The sequence below is a fragment of the Phalacrocorax carbo genome, chromosome 2 (assembly GCF_963921805.1).
Source record: "Phalacrocorax carbo chromosome 2, bPhaCar2.1, whole genome shotgun sequence".
Taxonomy (NCBI): Eukaryota; Metazoa; Chordata; class Aves; order Suliformes; family Phalacrocoracidae; genus Phalacrocorax; species Phalacrocorax carbo.
Window position 1 is genome coordinate 40,294,694 of NC_087514.1, and position 20,693 is coordinate 40,315,386.

At 39.4% G+C, this 20,693-nt stretch overlaps 1 protein-coding gene across 1 annotated transcript in view; it reads right to left on the minus strand.

Moving 5' to 3' along the window:
* Positions 1-20,693, minus strand: part of NKAIN3 (sodium/potassium transporting ATPase interacting 3) — a 376,936-nt gene that overhangs the window by 182,492 nt on the left and 173,751 nt on the right. Inside the window, exons 2-3 of the mRNA XM_064442644.1 lie at positions 13,426-13,563; positions 4,440-4,520 (exon numbers count right to left, since the gene is read on the minus strand). Of these exons, the coding sequence (XP_064298714.1) occupies positions 4,440-4,520; positions 13,426-13,563 (219 nt within the window). The remainder of the gene's footprint in view (positions 1-4,439; positions 4,521-13,425; positions 13,564-20,693) is intronic.

Consider the following 20,693-nt stretch of genomic DNA (forward strand, 5'->3'; position numbering starts at 1 on the left):
CATAGAAAAAGAGCTCATCAACGTTGCCCAGCTGCCTAGGTAAGGTATATCAAACAACAGGAAAGGAATACACAGTACTGGAGAGCTGCTATATATTTACTGGGTAAAGGCAGGATCACATGTAAACAAATGTCACTGTAACCCACAATAAAACAAGTAGCAGAAAAATGGGCTATCAAAAAGTATTAGTTGGCAGAGTGAATGATAAATACAAATAAACACAGCTATTTTCATACTGGATCTGAAATACTGGAAGAATACAAATGATAGAAATATTAACAGTGTACACTGAATAAATGAGGTCTCCTTTGGAAAATAAGTAGTACATAGAAGAATGTATTGCTGGGGATGGAGGGCTGGCTTATACAAGTTAGAAGTGCTCTTGTCCATATTTAAGAACAACATAAAAACTTCAAAATAACAGTTTCTGGTTATTGTATTAGGTAAAATACAATCAAACTTTATTTTCAAGGGTGCTTTAGAGAATTTTTTTTTGCCTCTTATTGCCTTGAGATTTGTGTTTATGTCTATGTTTTTGTTTAAAATTGTCTATACTCTCGAACGTGGCAATTAGAACACACTTTAATTTCAAGACAGAATAAGATCCAAACAACTAATGAGATCATGTATGGATGAAGCAATCTGTCACCCTGCAGCAGAGGATTAAAAGGTCATGTTATAATAGCAGCTTTGTTTCTCTCATACAGAGTGGTTAACACTAAAAATTATGCTTTCAATTTCATAAAAGTAGCAAAGGAAAAACACAGGCAAATTTCATTTTTCATACTGGCAGTTTTTTCACTGCTAAAATCAGAAATGAAAAAAAAAAAAGATTTAAAAACCTAGGTTAACACCAAAAGAGTCATATGGGTATATTTATTTTATTTCTGATCAAATACAATTTCTTTAGCCCTGAAAGAGCATTAAAATTTTATTTGCACATCTGTAACATAAGTGAAAAAGGAGCTTCACTTATACATTGTTTATAAGGTAGGTAGAAAGGAAACCTTTACTCATTAGCTTTCTACTTACAACACCAAGCTGTGGGAGAACCACTTTTATTTCCCTTTCACACCCCAGATGACTTGAATCCACATCATCCTTTTCCCAGGAGATTGCCCTAATTACCATACTGTAGTTATTGGGGGTGCTTTCAGAGAAAGCTCTTCTGTGAAGCTTTCCCACTTTATCTATGATACTAATTGGAGCAGGGACCATAACCCACGTGAATTCCCTGATGACAGGCCTACAGCCATATATACAGTCTTCCAGTTCCCAGCTTACCTTCCCCACCAGTTTGCCCCTCCAGATTACTAAAAACAAACTTTGGTGGGAATTTGGGAATGTATGAAATTGCCTCTTTGGGGGGAAGGGGTTGGGGTGGTGGAGGTGGTGGGGCAGGTTGGCAAATGATTTTAAAACTATACAAGCTTTCCATGTCACTCTTGTGAAGCAGCATCATACTTTTCTGAAATAATGGAAAGGATTAAGTCACATACACTTGTGTTTGACACTCTTGGGGTACGTGGCAGAAGTTTTTGTCATTCCTTGTGAAGAAAAGTTTAGAGACCCTGGTGTACTAGATCCGTAAACTTTAAACTAAGTATCAAGCTGTTCCTTATAGAAAAAAAAAAAAAAATCAGTATACCAGGAAAATCTGAACATTATGCATTATAATTGAAGGAAAAAAATGTTTCCTTCAAACTCCCACAGCAAAGAACAGTCCTAAATTACCTACATCCTTATTCTTGTTCAAATTTTCCATTAAAAGTAGTGGAACTTCTTGGCAGAATTCAAACAGAGAATATTCAAAGGAGATCTTTCCACTGCAAGAATAAGATCTGAGCAAGATTTCAGCTGTGGGGGGTTTCTGTTAGGATATTTGAAAAGTCTGTCCACATTGTATCGGTACCCCATGTGAAGACACTGAATTAAAATTACCATTTAATATTGCACCAAGTTATATTTTCTGATAGTATTCATAACTGAAGACCTAATAAATTCCCAGGACTCTAAGCAACAGCTAACTCTGAATTTGGCCAGAGCAAATATAAACATGATAGTGCTTAAAAACAAACATACCAAACGATATCAGTCAGCTGCCAGACAGCATCATAGTTTTCCCTGATAGTATGTCAACAGAAATTAAAAATTGTAATCAATCTGCATTCATTTCAGAAACAAAACCTTTTTTTTTAAAATGGAAAATTTGAACAATAGCAAGAAAAGAGGTGCATATTCCCTGCCAAGATTTCAACGCTGAGAAAATAGCCAGCCTTGAAAAGCTTCTGATGGTGTTTGATTTCCCATACACACTAATGTACCTTGATAACAGCACCTTTCTATCATGCCTGACAACACAGGAACATATTCATGGAGAGCAACAATGAAATTTTTAAGCTAGCTCATTGGGCAAAATGTGGGTCCCAATTAAATCAGTGTCAAATACCCATCAATTTGTAAATACCCAGGATTTTATGCACATGGTGCAAGAAGACCTCAGTTTCTTGATGACCACATCATCTCCAGCCTAGTTTGCAGAAACAGCATTAAATGGGCCCCAAATTCTGTGGTTTACTGAACCAAATTCTTGATTGCCTTATTACCAGCTTTGTCCCGATACTGGTGCCTTTGATGTAATTTGTGCAAGAACAGTGAACTTCCACGGAAATAATTTTGTTTATTGCCTTGTTGAGAAACTACTTTTCAAATGTTGTAATTATAAGCCCTAAGCTAAAAATTCCACCAAAATTCTGAGGTCAACCAAAGTACATGCTAGTAAAAGGGATTTTTCTCAGCTGCTGAGTAATATTTGTGCTACTATTTCTCTGCATTGTGATTTGTCATATATGCTAAGTAGAAAAGCTAGTAGAAAACCTAAAAGTAAACACAGTGGTGAAAGTGGAAGATATAAGATTTCAGTTCATACCTTCTGGTTTATAATCCCCTTGACACTAAGGATATGATCAGAATCCTTTGCAATCAATGGAAAGGTAACTCAATTTTTCACAAGCTCAGGGGCCAGACTAAAAGTTTTGTTTCACTTCCCAGGCACTTAGATAAAAACACTAGTTAACCATGAAAATGTTATAGTCACTATAAAAACAGTCATCACCCAACTGATTGAAAAACTGAAAACTCTATGTATAATGAAACGAACAATTTATTTGGGCATTCATCACTTTCATGTGTTACCCTTCCATTCATCTAATAGATTTTTAAGTCAGAACATACCAATATGATCATTTATTTTCATTGTCTATGAGGTGCACCAATTTCCTCATCAAGCCTATGACTTCTGGTGAACTACATCATATTTGGAGAAGAAATAAACCATTGTAGCTTTTCATTATGAACTTTTATCACCAAAGGAATCTATCACTAAAAGCTTTAATTTTAATGGAATTTTTACTGAGTAAATTAAATTTTATTTCTTATTAAATCAGTTTCACCAGATTTCTGTTTCTTGTCAGACAAAAGCTAAGAGTTTTAATGCTGAATCCAAAAAACTATGTCGCTCACAAATGTTCTCATCTGAACTGAGCTGGGTTCACACTTCTCTAAAAGCATTGCATGAATTAACAGTGACATAGGTCATATCACTAAATCTATGACTAATAATGGGAACATCTATTAACAATACCAGACTCTGCTTGCGCTATGGGCATACTATGCCTGGAACCATTTAAGTATGAATGTGGTAAACAAAGATCAATATAATCTATGTCTAACAGGAAGATAAAAACCTGCAGATGTTGTATGGAACTCACTGTAGATACAATACTAAATACAACCTACGCTAACATAAATGCTACCTTGTACGAATGCAATATGTATCTTGATACTTTCAGCAAACGTTTCTGTTCTAATCAGACCTTTGAATAAGGAATCAGTAACCTCAAGCATTGAGTGTCACATACAGGAAAGTTTCATTCAGATGTGAAAAAATTCATCCTTTGTCATTTGTTATTTTTTTATAAAGAATTAACATTCTCACCATGAGACCAATTTGCTCAACAAGTTATTACATTAACCTTCCTAGTAATTTTCTTTAGCTGCTTTGAAAGTAGTCTCGGAAATTCAGATACATTTTTTCATACACACTTAAAAAAATCAAACAAAATGACATTGTCTGTTTTTCAACAATCAAAGAGAACCTCAAATTTTCCACTGAATAACATTTTTATTTTTTCCCCCCCGATGGTACTTCAGAAAGCAACAGTAATTCAGATTCATTGCATTTATGTACTTCAAACATATGACTATTTACTATCTGAGACAAGTTCAAACACTGATGTTCTCATCAGAGGGGAACTCCGAAGATCAGATTGAATGTTCAAACAATCACATTTTCCCTCTATGGTTCCAGCCTTCTGAAATCTGAGAGTCCTGCTGTCAAAACACCCTCCCATAAACCTGAAGAAGGATAAGTGTCCTACCTTAGAAAGTCCACCTACTTCCAGATAGAAGCAGATAATGAAAACATTCCAGGTGACCCACAGGGCAGTCCACACCGTGTACTAAACACAAAGCCGGATGAAAGCAAAAAGACAGAAAAATAAAATGTGAAGATGAAAAAGGTCTTTTTACTGAACAGATCAATAATAAAAAAACCTGATATCAATAGGTATTGTTCTTCTGGGAACAGACAAGCACAGAGAGTTCAGAAAAGGAGCTCTCCCTGCAGAAGTCCCCTAAGAACCATAGGAAATTACAAATCCAATATTCTTTGCTGCTCTAAATACATAGCAATAAAACAGATTTATTCTTCACAGTTTTACACTACCCTACTGATGCCAATTAAGTCCAAAATGCTGACTTAAACACTGGTTTGGGGGCAACTGTGAGTCATTCGTAAATCATGATTTAGCTCTGTTAACGGAGATTCCAGAATAGCATAATAATTTAAATAAGCAAATAGTATTAAAATAATACTTAAACATTATGAAGAAAGAGATAAGAAAAAAAGCACCATCAAATAAAACAGAAATTCTATTGATCTTATATTTGGATTTTTTCAAAAACAAACAGCTAAAGGCTAAATCTGATGTCTTAAAGGTATGTTAATTACATTAAAAATAACTCACTACTTCGCCAGCCACTGCGGCCATCAACAATGCAGCCTTAACAGGTGAACATATCCATATCTCTTCTGGGTTCTCCAGTGTCCTACCCTAGTGCAAGGCTGAACTCATACTCCACCCACAGCATGACTGGAAGAATAATTTGTCTACCTTAAATCATCTTTTGCATTTAATTGTCAGCATAATTGACTGGCACTAGTTCCTTACAGATGTACTGTTTATCCATATACAGCTGTAAACTATACCCAATGAACTCTCCAAGCAGTACCCCTCTGAAGCATTTCTGACGGGCTAAGTGCACGCTCAGCCACGCTGGAGCTACATCCACCTGAAAAATGCAACGAGCAGCAGTGCGGCCACTTCACATCTACATGCTTATACCCTTCACAGTGGAGAACTACTACTAAGTGCCTTTGCAAGTCTAATTAGCTGTGACCAGGTGGAGCTAATATGCTATTGTTTTGCTTCAATATACTCAGTAAAGCTCAACACCCTGATCTACAATATGCAGGATCCCATTTCCATTGCACAGGTGCCATCAGCTTGGCTTTCTTGGGCAGTTTTAGGTTATGTTCCCCTCTTCCTTCCTCTCCCTGTGATGCATAGTGAAAGGTTCAGGTGAAGAGGGTTGAATTTTTCCCCACTTCAATGAACCCCACATGCATGTGATCATTTCTGTATACCAAACAGGTTAACTGCTTTAGTTTGATTCTTATGCGGTACTTCGGCAGTTTGGAGATGGCTATGACATAAGAAGTAGGTCATTAATAAACAAAACGAGACAAACGCTCCTGGGCCATTTCTGCTGGCTTACAGAGAAGGGCAGTGTGGAAAGTGAAGGCTGGGTTATTATAAAATAGACAAAGCTGCTGTGGTCTGTGAGCCGTATAAGGTCTGTACTACTTATAAGATTAACTTAAAAGAGGATATCACATTTTACCACGTTTGCTGAGTCTGTGGTAAGTCATCATAAGCTCCTGCTTTTCCAACGTATGTCCTTAGAACATTAGGTGCAGAGTGTTCAAAATTAATGAACTCTTAATACAATCCCAGCTGCTCACAACAAGTAGATTTCAGAATATGCAGAATTCCCCTTTTTAAGACAGAATTTTTTATCTGTTCATGAATTAGATCTGTCATCACAACCACAGGAAACCTACTTGATCTGCCAGGCCAAGCCAAATCTGTTAATGGCCTCATTCTGTCCCACGGGCCCCAATGACAACCCTGAGCCATGCAGGCAAAACCTGTCTGAATGTGCCTTCCCAGGCCAAGCTAGGCTGTTTTACACAGCCAGGACCTGTTCGGTCCCTCATCTGTAATCAGGACGATTACTGAAAGGGAAGTGCAGGTGCCAAGGAGATGAGCACCTTGAAACCCAGCTGCTGTGTAAGGGAGAGGCTATTCCTAACTCTCACTGAACTGCAGGAATATAAATTTAGGCTCTGTTTTCTTTAAGAACTTAATAATTACATATTCAGTAATTAGTAGTACATAATTTTTAAAAGTGAGAAAGTTATTCTCCACATTTGAAAATGCATTGTTTTGGTATGCAAGCAGCAGATTTTTTTCCTGGTACAGTGTCATAGGTACTTCAGGAAGACTACATTTAAAGAAAAGTTTTGCGACAGCAAAAGCAAGAAAGCAAAATTAGGAAAGTCAGGATTCTGATTATATTTGCCACCTTAATTTTTCTCTTTTATGGATGTGCAATACAATGCAAACTTTAATTCAATTGTCATAGGTGTATTTTTATTTTTAAGACCCTATCTTACTCAATACATTTTATGAACAGCTAACCCAATACTTCATTTCTCTTTGTCGCTTAGACCCGCTCTGAGGACGGAATATTAATTTCCTCATGAGGTTTTCTGAGACGCTCATCGCTGTAATGTCTGAGAGCTGCACAAACATTAACTAATTTATTTTATGTTGATACAGCTCTCAGAATGCAAATGATGTTCTGATACATGCAGAGATTACATTCAGAAGTATTCATACATTATAGGCATCCAACTTGAGATGCTTAAGACTTCATTTCTCAGAACACTTGGGGTTATACAGCACTCTGTAGCTCAGTGTTCAGCTCCCTGTCGCTGAGCACTCAGCACCTGTGCAAATCAGACCAGAAGGTCTCAAGACAAGAACCCAGAATGCAAGGGGAAAACAAAGCACGTGAGGAGTTTAAGTGACTCGCTTTGTGTCAAAAACGGTTTTGCTAGTTGAGAGCAGAGATAAAACTGAGCTACTCAGAGCAGCCATCATAACAAAAGCAATCCTTTCATTCTTGCTATCATTTGCCTCATTCTTCCCATGTTTCTGCAAGTCATGTTTCTAGTCTATAGCTACTATCACCATAAAAACCCCAAATGTATTGCAACTGAGGTGCCCCCAGAAAAAAATTGGTATGCATCCACACAGTTCAAAACTGCAAATATATAAAAGGATCACATTAAGATTGCACAAGAGGGCTTTAATAACAGCTTCTGTTAATTTTCCAGTGCTTCTTCCTGAAAAATTTGTAATACTTTCTGAACACGATGTGTATAAATCTATATGTATATCCCTTAAAGGTTAAAAAAAAAAGTAACAATATTGCATTACGGGGCACCACACTAACACCTGCTTGGGTTGGTATGTGAGGCTTAACTTTCAGATGCATCATGAAGGCCTCTCCTCTGAGCTCGCAAAGAAACTGCCTGCAGCCCTGGGTTGCTGCCCTTTGCGTGAAGGGACAACAGGCAGGGGAAGGTGTCATGCATGCTGGCAGACATTTGCTGTCCACAGAGGAGCGGTTATGGTCTGAAGCATCAGGTTCACACTAATCCCCGGGGTTCATTTCCGTCCCAAGGAGCATCACCTAACCTGTTTCATGACCTGACCTGCCATTCAACCTTTCCCACCCCATGTCCTGAACACTACGCCAATGGTCCTGCTGCGTCTGCTCACTCTTACCCCACCACACCCAGCGATTCCTGCCTCAGTTCTTTGGGCCTCCACATCCAGTGTCCCCTGGCTCAGCTGGTCTCAGGTTCAGCATCACAACCCTCACCATATCTGTCATGAAGAAGGAATTTTCCACACAGGTTGAATCGATAAGAAGAGGTCGGTTGGTTTTTTTTTTATTTTAGAGCCCATGTGATGCCCTACTTAAAAATCATCTTCACATTTTCACCTAACAGATTCCTTCTGCTGGAAGGACATAGGACACTTGTGATAATCTTTGTGGATTTCTCCCCATGTATAATTTCTTGCTTTTGGTCTTTTGCACACACTAAGGATTGTATACTGTGTGGTGTGAGGAAGCATTTGGAGCCTTATAAGTTATGTGGAGAAAGTACCCTCTAAGCCTTACAGGTTAAATGTCTATTAAATTATTGTTCAACCCAGTAGGTTCCTTTCAGATCCCCTTCCTTAATCCCAGCTTCTCCATAATAGTGATATTTCTATATCCCTTTTGAGTCTACAGGTCATCTTGAAATCAACGCACAGATACCTTTCATATACCAGTGAAATACAACCACTTCCAGAGTTAAATCATTGGTATTAGATGGGCACAATGTCACAAAAAGAAATGATTAAGGAAAAATGTGAAGGATGGCTTCTTAAACCGAAAGGTAACAGAGAAAAGGGAAATTTCTGAGTTTAGATATTAAAAGGATTGTTCGTTAAGTTTAGCTTTAATGAATAAACTCTCTCAAGTGCATATTTAACCTGAAGTGCAGCACCTCCTCTGACAGTGTCTTGGCATTAGGAGAGATGAATGTTGGCTCGGGGATACTTCAAGGCAAAGGCAGCAACTACAGAGTCATCAGATCATCCCCCTGTAATACCTGGATGTGCCTCAGAGTCATCAGTATTTACAGAGCCCTACTTAGTCATAGTTGTGAATGAGGACAAGGGAAGTGGCATAAATCAACATGATGGAACAGGAACAACTCAGGACTTACCACGAAGGATATTCAAGGAGTCATTTTGGATGTCTAAATATTTCACATGTATTTTGAGTGTCTGTGTAATGTTTGCTTGAATACTCTGTGAAGTACCCTGTATAGCCTTTCTTCTGCTTTTTTTTTTCTGTTTTTTTTTTTTTTTTTTAAAGAAACCCTCCTGGCTTTTCAGGTGTACCCATTGCCTATATATCATATTATTTAATGGAATAAATTAAGGCAAGAAAAGCAGAGCTTTCCACCTTATATTTCCCCTATTTAAGTGTATTATTTTCATCTCTCACTGTTCATTAATGCATTTGTGCTCAGCTTTGGGCCAAGTTTGTGTGATCTTAACTATATGACTCATCGTTCAGAAAGCTTTTGAAGTCCCATATCAGAACTAGGAGAGGGAAAAAACCTGCAACTTTAACAAGTATCCTGTCATTATTTTTAATCAATTTTAACAGCCTGAAAATTTTGCTGGTGACAGGAAGTTCTACAAAGAAAGGAAAAGCATGCACAGGGAAATGGATCACAGCAGAGCTCTGGAGCTGCCTGACGGGTGTGTTACAGCATACTTAGGACTGAAATTTAGGAGTTTTTTCTTCTTTGCAAATGTTTGAGTAAGTTTCAAATGAGCTAATATGGGAAAATTAGGAATCCTCTCTGCACTTCTTTGTCTCCTGGGAACTTTGCACTGATTTAATTCAGCCACAAAATATTCAAGTACTGAAAATGGCACATCTGCTTAGTGACAGGACAAATTTTTTCCACAAAAATTGATCTAAATTAGAAATTAATACAAAAACTGTTAGAAATAATTATTGGATTTAAACTAATTAGGACACTTGGAGATAATGCAATTGCTTCCTCTCTCTCTCTCTGTGTTTCCTAAGCTCTGAGGACTCAGAATTTTACCTATGAGCAAGTGAAATTCCAGATTTATTTCAGAATCACCATCATTATAGTCCTATATCTGAAGGGTAGACAGCTGCTTTTGTGTTTGTCCAGCTTCTGTTGCAGCCCTCACTGAACTATATGGCTCTAGGTCCCGAACTACAGTCTCATATTTGACTGCATAGATGTGCTTATGGCCCTACAGGTAACACATTTATTCACTTACTTTCCCATACCTGTTGTATGTTAGATTTTGAGGGGAGAGAACATGACATATGCAGCATAGGATGGCTTTTGTGTAACTTCCCTTGTCACGGAAACCTTCAGGCGCAGCCTTCACCACACAGAAGACAGATGAAAGACCTTCTCCTTAGGTCAAACCAAGGACTCTAGCGCTGATCAGCTTAAATCAAGATCCCTACATGAGTATGATAAAATATCATGGGGACAATTTGGGTGTATATGCACCAGATCAATTTTGTGTAGACAGTTTATAGAAGTAAACTGTTGTATCTGACTTGGTTCTCTCTTTAATTCAATTTCTTATATCCCAATATACTAAGTATACTTTTGGAGTATCTGATTACTTTTCCAGTTAAACTGGAGTACATAAAAGCGTGAATCAACATATTTCTTTTGCCAAAGCCACAGAACCAATTCTCACTCTAATGTGGGACACCAACCACGAACATACCCAGGGGCTTAGATGTGGCTGAAGGTGCAGATATGGACTTGGAAGCCCACGAAACTTCTCAATGAATTTGGAGCCCAATTCACTACTCAGAGCCTGGGTACGAATCTCTCTGCACACTGAGTCTAAGCAATACTGAAATTCAGGACCCTACTCAAGATTTGCATTAAACAGAGATTATATTTCAAGCCAGCAGTAAAAGTTTACTGCTGTATGGTTGGAATATATTTTTACAGGGTTTCAGAAGCAGGGGGGCAGTCTATGTCCTTCCTTGGGAGAGGTGCCTTTGGATTCCCTTTTGCCTTAGTGAAGACAGCCTGGAGCTGGCAGTGGTAGGGATCTTTGCTATCCATACCACTGTCTCCTCTACGTCTTCCAAGGACAGCTGACAAAGCCCAGCTGTGGTTGGGACAGCCCTGGGAAGCACAGCTCTGGAGAGCACGTGTGATTGGAAGGATCTCAGACTGCAGCTCAATGAGCATTTTAAGCTGGCGTAACCCTGCACTGCTGCAGAAAGACTCCATGCACTTTCCCCCTTCCTCTGGCTACTTGCTCCTGTTTCCCCTCACACCTCCTCTCTTCTGCTGGAACAAGCCTAGTAGTGAAAGAGGTCAGAAAGCTGACTGTCACTTAAATTAACACTGGAACAGAAAATGGTCGCTTTTCAGCTGGATCTGTGCTTGTTTGATAGTTTATCAAGTGGATGAACTGACGCTTGTGCTGGTGCAAATGAAGGAAGAGCACAGGGACTGAAGGTAGCAGTTGAGCAAAGGGAGGATTATTGCTTATGCTGGCCTGAGGTATTCACTGAATTCACCCTGAGGGTGAAGCTAGACAAGAAGCTGAACTGACAAGTCTGCTGCTCACAAGAGAAGTCTTGCATCTACTCCTTTCCCCTCTGCCTCCACACTGCTGTTCATGACTGCACAGTCCCAGTCTCTGCCTTTATGCTGGCCCTGGCACCCACTGGGAACCTCACAGACTGGATTCAGCTCACCAATCCAGCAAAAAACTCCCCACTTTTTGCTAGGTTGTTTTTCTGACAGCTTAGGAGTGGAACTGGCTTACTGAAGGGTCTGGTTAACTGCTGCCAGAATTGGTGGAGAGGGTTTGGAGGAGTACTCAGCCATAGAAGGAAAGTGGGAACAGGGAGGCATGCAAGCCACCCCTGCCTGCTGCTGTTGAGCTGTGAGGCTGGTTCCAGACAACATGTGTACTTTCACTCTTCAGACTTCAGGATCTGGCTCAAACTATTACTACTTCACTGGGAACCTTATGTTAGTTTGGATAGAAACTACTCTGAAGTCTTGAACTTCCCAAGTAGTGAGTATTTGCACCTACTATAGCTTGAGCTCTTAAATATATGCTTAAAGTTAAATTAGAACGTGAGTTCAGTTAAATCTGAGGATAAAGTATCTTGTTGGGGTCTTTCCTTCTTTAATTATGAGTTTTCTACCTCTACTTTAAAAAAACTTTAATCTAAAAATTTTAAAAATTTTAAAAAATATAATCTAAAATGTTCATTTACACTGGAAAAGATATCAAATCACTCAACATCTGTTGTGTTTCATTTGAAAACAAAGGCAGAGCTCCCACCACCGAACAGCAGTGCTGAACCTGAGGGGCAAGGGGCTCTGTGGTGTTGCACTTCATACATGAATTTCTTATGTCATTTTACAGATGCTTACCCTCACTTGCTTCCAACATCTTATTTATAAAATGGAAAACATGAAGCAGAAAGGTCAGTCACCAACATATGGATTTATATACACTGCTGCCCAGTTCTCCAACCACAGGTAGTAGATAAAAATGCTATTATTTACACCAATCCATTTTCAATTACTTAGAGTCCGCTTGTGAAGCTTAGCTAATGTGAGCATAAAGAAGCTTGGGTGTATTTTTGTTCACTTTTTCTTTTAAGACATGACAAAGAACTACAGGATACCAGGCTTGACTAAAAAAGATGAAGCTTTTTAAGTATTTATTTAATGAGTTTTCCCCAGTAGACATTTATTTCACTCTTTTGTGAGGGAAAAAAATAACGTTAGCCTCTTAAAATCCATTACTGACAACATAACTGAAACGTTCCAGATACAGACACTGTCAGGTAAAGACATAATATTCGTCCATTCAGGAAAGACTGTGGGGGAGGAAGAGGGATATTTTTTGTTGGCAGTTTCCTTCACAGATTTAAAGTTTTTTTTAGTTCTGGCTATGTTGAGAACATGGGAAAAAACTCTGCGAAGCTTCCAGTTACAAGCATCAGAGACAATTTAAAACGATTTAGGGTCAAGGCTGTAAATACAGGTCTTGGCAAAGTTTGATGTGAGAAGGAGATTTCTTTGGAACCCATGGGTCACAGGACCAAAGGAATTTCTACAATCCTTGCTTCTCCCTGTTTAAGAGCAAGTTGTAGCTAAATATAACCTGCCCATAACAAATATTTCTTTAAATGGCCATTGGTTCTGCTTGTCTATTGCAAAAAGAACAACAATTTGTATTTATTTTCTTCATTTATGCATAGTCTAATTGTAGATGTTCCGATGACCCAGTGAGGTATTTCATTCTTTAAAGAATCTTACCAAGAATTTGTATCACAGTCATACTTTGGGTAGAACTTTCTCTAGGTTACTCATTCTTGATAGCTTGCAAAATCTCAAAAATGCCACTCAGTAGTCCTAAATTCGCAAAGAGACATGGAGACCTCTAAAGTTTCTACAGAAATACCATCTGGTGTTTTGAGGCCAATAAAATTCTGCTCTGTAATGTGATAGGTTTTAAAATGACTTGCAAAAAATAATAGATAATAAATGAGACTTACCACGACTATATACCGAGGCCTAAACTGGATGGTTCCAAACAAACCCAAAATGACAACTATTATTTGTAGGAAATTGCCAAGGATAGGAGCCCATTGGAAACCAAGGAAGTCAAAGATCTGTCTCTCTAATGCTGCCAGCTGTAAGAAAACAGATAAACAGAACATCCACTTTTTAATTATGGGTGAGACAGAACACTTGACATTTTGTTATTTGCACCAGGCTTCACCAGGCAGAAGTACAGCAAAATTCTGAAACTATGGTTCCTGGGTGTAGCCTCTGTCAGTGTTAGTACACTGGTACCGTCAGATTCCAGTGTCAGTACACTGGTACCTGGAGACAGCTACTACTCAGCATACAGTTCTCAAAATGAAAAAACCACTTGGAAAAACTTTAAGCAAACACTTGTAAAACTCTAATATAATACAAAACTTCCTCTACAAATCAGACAAATTTTATTTTGTTCTTGAATGCTGGGAACTCTAAGGCTTGACTATATATTTAAATACAAAATTTGCCTTTACCAGAGGCTCACCTAGATTGTGCAAAGCCATGCAAACCTTGCTGTTGTCACTGAAGTATCATCATGCTCCCTCCCTTCCCCATGTCTTTGTTTTTTTAGATTTAGTCTCAGCTAGACTTGACGTCAGGTTCCTCAATCTATTCCTAAGGGAGAGAGATTTTTGCCGAAAAAGGCAGAGCAGGCTCAGAGGAGGCTCAGGTACTTTCCCAGGAGCTCCCTAATGCAGGAATTAAGGAAGACTGCTGGGACCTCCTTGCTACCTGAGGCACAGAGGGAGGCTCAGGGAGTGAAAAGCTGTAGAAAATGTTGGAAGACCTTGGAGTAAGCTGCTTAAAAACCAACAGCCAAATGAGCTATCTGCGCTCTGCCAAAAGCTGCTAGGTTACTTTGGGCAAGTGCAAATCAGAAAGGTACAGTGGCAGCCTAATGGCTCTCTTCCCACTGTCCTCATAGCATTTTGGGGGTGGGTGGATTTAGTTGGGTGTGGAAATGGAAGGAGCTAAGAAGCACCATCGTTGCATCAGCATGTGGTTCTTCGGTAATTCTGCATTTCTGAATGTTAACCAAAAAAGAAAAAAAACCCAACAGATTAAAATTCTTCTGAAAACACATTTGCTACTTATTTTTGACAATCCAGTCCATTGTTCTAAAGATACTAAAATCAACTTTCTCATCAGCACACTTGTTGAAATTTAAATTTGGTTCAATATTTTTCTAGCCGTAGCAAGAGATTTTTGAGCAGCTAAACAGAATCCTACTAAGAAACAATAGAGTTTCTGTGCTTGCTAGATTTATTATACATCTACTTGATTTTACTACGTTGTTACAAACCCTAAAATTTACTGAAATATGCCCTTACAATATTTATAACTGAGACAGATGGAGTAAGCATGGCCCTATGAATACCAACCAGAGTATTATCATACGTGGGTATTTCACATAAAACATTTAATTTTACAGATAACAGCCAGATTCAATCCTCACTTACAAGACAGGGCTAGGTGTCACTGAGAGCAGAATCCATCTTTTCTATACAAAAATAATCACTTATACCACTCATGAAAACCACATTCTCTATGCTGAGGTTAATAAAGACGATAAATCTAAACAATTAAATGAACAAAGATTGAATCATCAACTTGGTGCACCTCCTCTGCCATCAGTGAAGTTACACTGACTTTTATCAGCTAAATGTCTGGCCCAGTACGTATAAATGAAAACTTATCACATAGCAGACAATGTTAAAATTACATTATCCTCCTGGACATGTAAGATGTTTCTATGTTAACAGAAATTATCTTATCCTTTCCGTGCTGTAGGTAAGGGAGAATCTCAGAGGGAACACCACTCCCATGTACGTGAAGCTGTTGGCTCACGTGGCATTAGCTATCTACCTTGCTTTTGTCACACCCTGCCCTCTCTTCTTTTAACTCATTGACCATCTGGATCAGTAATTTGTTTTCTTACCTAGAAATGGAAAAGAACTAGAGAAGTTAATGACCAAATCCAGAAAACAACATATTTACATGGACCTCAGATGGAATTTCAGTGCCTAATGGTGTGGTTGACACCTTCCTGGGAGTATGTGGGTGTCCGAACTGGTTCACAGCAACAGTGACCCTGATGTCATTTTCATAATGTCTTCACTTTTCAGTAGACTCATGAGCATTACAATAATGGCCTAGTTGGGATTTCACTGGGGACACCTCAGAATCACTTGCTTTTTCTAGCACTCTGTGCTCTCTCAGGCAACTAAGTGACTTCACATTTGGAAATACCCCTGCCTGTAGCTTCCTTAAACCACAGGACACATCATGCAGTACAGTACAAGGGTGCCCCAAATCCCCTGTGTGAGGTGGCAAAGCGTTTCCAAAACTCTTTGGCAGAGGCAGAACGCACAGTTTACAATATTAGCAGCAACGTACCAAGAGTCCTGTCTTGTATCACATAGGAAGACATTTATGTCACCCATGACCAGAGCCAGAGCGTGTTTCATTCCCACCACTACAAGTGGATATCTTCCAGGGTGAGCAAAGCACCTAAATAATTCACAGACCACCAGTTTTCAGAGACAATGCGTCTTCTTCTTGGAGCCCTGACATTACCAAGTCAGCAGAGGATGGAGTTGCCAAATCACACTAGATCTGCTTATCAGCCACCTCTGACATTCACTGAAACTCTCAGGTAGCCTAGGTCTTCACCTGCACCTATAAATTGAGTACGTCCTATAACGCTCCCAGCACTGAAGGCAGCTGGCTTAGGATTGTATCCAGTAATGAGTCTTTGGCTTTGAAACAGGGCAGCTGTGTGCAGACTACATACCTCCCTACTCAACACAGTCCCTGGGCATGGGTGAACTGCTGGTGACAGTGAGCTTGGTTAACATGACGGAGGACTCTTAACAGCTCGCTACCACCCACAATGGCACACCACAGCCTGGCTTCTTCCCCAGGCACATGTGAATTTGCTGGTGTAGAAAGCATAGGGCTTGGCCAGAGTGGGTATTGAGGAAATTCATTTCACACAGGTGGTTCACTGCAAGAGATGGCTGCCCTTAGACATTTTATGTAGTGTCGAAACACCTAGAGCTGTCTGAAAGAAAAGAGCCTGCAGCACAGACATGAATGAAGCTGTTTTGTATGTGTCCCTTCTTAAACTGGTCCTTAGGAGCAATTTTTAGAGCCGTGTAGGTCAGCACCCTAAATGCCTGAAAGACATAGTAGTGCAATGTCAACAAACACAGCCACTGCATTTTGCCAGCAGACCCGTGTTAACAGGGTTGGTACTCAGCTGCCTAAACTGGATCAGATACAAAGTTTGCCCTCGTGTGTACCTCCCTGACATCTGCCAAGCAAGCTCTGAGTATGTCTAGCAGGACTGAGCTCCCACAAAATAGCACAGTGGCCACAAGTGTCTTCCCAAAGATGACTGTACAAATGTGTATACGCACTGTAGATAGACATAGACATATAAAAAATAACTAGAGACATATAAAAAATAACTAGTCTTTTTATGGATTACCTGTGGTAAAAACACCCACCACAAACACAAAGAAATAAGGTTCAATTTCCATTCCTGCTGCCTACCAAGGTATCCATTCCTCTCCTCCCACCTCCTATTCATTAGGATACCGAGGGGGAAAGCTTCTCCTTGAAGCTGTGTCACCAGCCAAAAAATAACATTTTCTATTTCATGACTCAAAAAGGAGCACAAGCAGAAACATGAGTCTACAGCCTACTGCTTATGGCACTTATCTGGGATTGGGAGAGTTACTTGTATTTCTTGCCCGCAGGGCTCTTTCTTTATTTTTATATACAGTGACAGCATGTAAACCACCGAAGGAGTCCTGGGAGCAAGACGCCAAACACACAGCACCATTCCTTCTCCACTAACAAGTGCTTTCACCATCGGGCTATGCAACAAGACTTTCCTGTGCAGCTAGGTCTCATTTATTTTGCTCTTGTCACCAACACAGAGCAATTTGTCTCATCCCTAAAGCCCACAGAATACATTAGTGGGGGAAAAAAGATCTAAAGAAAAGAAAGAGGTAGGAGGCATGTCTGTGCTGCTCAAATTGCTACTCTCTTCTAAATTATAACATTTTTGCAGAGAGTGCAGATAGAAGTTAAAAAACTAATAATTCATGATAACGACAGAGGAAACATATTAAGTCCTGTTTTCTTTATACCATGAGCAATAAGCACTGAAAAGAGAAAGCACATAAGTGCTGCTGTTCTTATGTCTAGTATTTCACTTGAGTCCCCAAGCAGAGGTGAAGGCCACAGACTTTTAGCTCTGTGCAAATGAATAAAAGCAGTCCCATACCCAGTCTGTGATTCAAGCAATCCACTTCACAGAAATCATCAGAATAAAGGGAGGGAAGCAGGTAGCTGTGCACAGTCACAGGCTGTTTTTGCACAGATATGAAGAGTCCGTACTACCTGTGTTTGCACAGATCCAAAGTCTCTGTAGGCACATCTGGACACTAGACTAACCTATGCCACATGGTGCAGTTGGAAAGGAGCAGACACTGCGACAGACTGGAGTTATGTGCATGTGAGTACTTTGAAATGTTTCACCAAAAACACTGTGATGATAAAGAGGCTGCTTTTCTCAACAGGAAAAAATTTCCCAAGAGAACTTCTGCTTTCATCACCCATTTTTAGTTTCTTCTAAAAACAGCCAAAAAATCTGAACCCTGAAAGCAAGGCAGAGGTTCCCAAAATTAGCTGGCTCAGCTTCTCCCATTGCTGGAAGGCAGATATCAGCTTAGTAGGGCAGGTGAGCTTGAGGCTGGAGAAATGGGGTATGCTCAATGTAACTGAGGTCTTCGGGGGGGTTCACTGTCATACCCCTTTGCTAACAAGCACATGGTGGGAGAGGCTGGCACCTCCACTACTTGTGATAACTAAGACAACAAAGTTTGGGAGTGTCCATCATAAATTGTTGTTTGATACTCTTTTTCAATGATTAACATAAAAGTGAAATTAAAACCCAGTTTTTATTTCTTGCAAATAAAAGAGGACAGTTTCAGTTTTGGCAAATTAAATACAGGGCTTTAGAGGGCTTCCGTTTTTAGTGAAGCCTATATCCAGTTGTGTGAAAAATTTTCGTAAGAACTTATAAAAATCTATCAAAGTTGTTAGGAAATAACAATTTCTTATCATAACAACACTTGGAAAAGAAGATATAATATTTCTTATTACTGCTGCCAAGGGAGCGCTTTGTTATTTAGTTGTCATCAGCACCAACAGCCTTGTAATGTGAAATGCACAACTCAGGAGACTAGGTCTAGCAGTAAAATGCTCTTGGGAGACTGTATCAGATCACTTAATGAAGATATGCCACATTTGTCTTGTTCTTTTACCTCTTTGTATCACTAAGTCTGTTGAAGTCTACTAAGCTGCAGGACTGGGCTGCAATAAAGTCACACAGACTGAACTTTCTCTTCTGGCCATGCCCAAGCCCTTTTGTGTTAAGAGCAGCAGAACGTTTGGGTGAGCTAATCTGTTCGAATTTTGAGCTTCTCCACCTAGATGGATCAACCAGATGTGCAGCACATTTGGAACATCCTGAACAGAAGAAATAGGGCAGCTGTAGCCTTAATGCCTCACGTACTGCTTATGGTGAAGGAGTAACAAAAAAACAGGTGAGGCAGCAATCAGCAATGTTGCATTGCATCTACAGAAAGAAATAACCAAGATGGTCCTACTCAATAGAGAGATCAAAAAACATTTTTGGGACCAGACCTCAACAAATGCTCCCTATAGTAAACCCCCCCTCTAAATGCTCAGGTCCTATTATACTTCAAAATACATATCAGAAGCTGTCCAAATGATGAGACACCACAGCAGAGTTACAAACTCAACTTTTCAAAATTAGTGTAAAACCTCAATTTTCTCTTCTGTCACAAACCTCACGGATAACAGTCAGTTTCATATTTTAATGGAAAAGCTTTTATGACACATTTGTTTGAGATGAATAAATAGATCTACATCCATAACAGGAGTCACTGCATCAAGAAAAAGAGGTTTTATATGTAACAGATTATTTTGGACAAGAAAAGACCTAAAAGTGGCTTGATATAAATATAAAAATATAAAATTGCTTAGTATAAAAATAAAAGGGTAATGATACATGGAAATACCTCCAAATTTGATTCCCTATAAACTACTGAGTTTACAAAACTGAGGAATTTTATCATCTACTCTGCATTTGATATTAAAAACTGCTTTGATTTGTCATGTAAGAACCCCTAGAAATTATAACCAGAAAAATATCCATTCTATATCTAACAAAATTTTATTCAAGAAATCTAACAGCAATCATAAAATTAAATGCTTAATAAGTGAAGAGCTGTAAAACTATATAGTTTTGAAATCTTTTCTGAAATAAAAACAATTTAAAATCCAGGAAAAAATGACACAAATTATTATGACTTCCCAAATGGACACTGTTTCCCCAGCTTCTGAAAATGAAAATAGTATACAAAACATGGTGAATCCAAGAATTACAGTCCGAAGCGTTCATATTCTCAGTTCAAGTCAGGAATTATCTGAAATGTTTGAATTATGCATGTAAGGCTCTGAGTCGGCTGATGCTGCTAATAATTATCACAGGAGAAGTGCCAGGGCACAGCTCATCATCCATACTAACTACTTCTCCTAAGGATAAAGACATCTTCTCCAAAACTCTCTGCTTCATCTCATGGCCATAAATTTAACCTGCGCCTTCAGAGTTTCCTGGTCATGAGGAATCTCTGAGGACTGCTGCTCCTTTTACCATTACCACTAGCTTCCACATCCAACATGCCACACTGAATTACAGACAGTTCGGTCCAGTTTTGTAGATGCAACTGTTAAAAACTGAACTGGTTCCCAAGCCTCCTCCAGGAAACTCCAGAGGCTTTAAGTGTCCTCCGTTCTGAAGCCCCCAGACACTTTTGCTCAGCTCAGCAGTGCACTCACCTTCCTCTCCTGCTCCCTCCCTCCCTCCCTCCCTTCCTCCCTCCCTCCCTCCCTCCCTCCCTTCCTTCCTTCCTTCCTTCCTTCCTTCCTCCCTCCCTCCCTCCCTCCCTCCCCTGAAAAGTTACACTCCAGCTCAAAAAAGAGGGCAAGGCCAAGGCAGGAGAGGTGCAGTAGGAGCCGCTTAGACTACCTTGTAGCCTGGGTACTCAGCTGGAATAGAGAAGACATTGGATCAAGGTCATTTTTAGCACTAGCCACATTTGACTTAAACCCTGTCTTC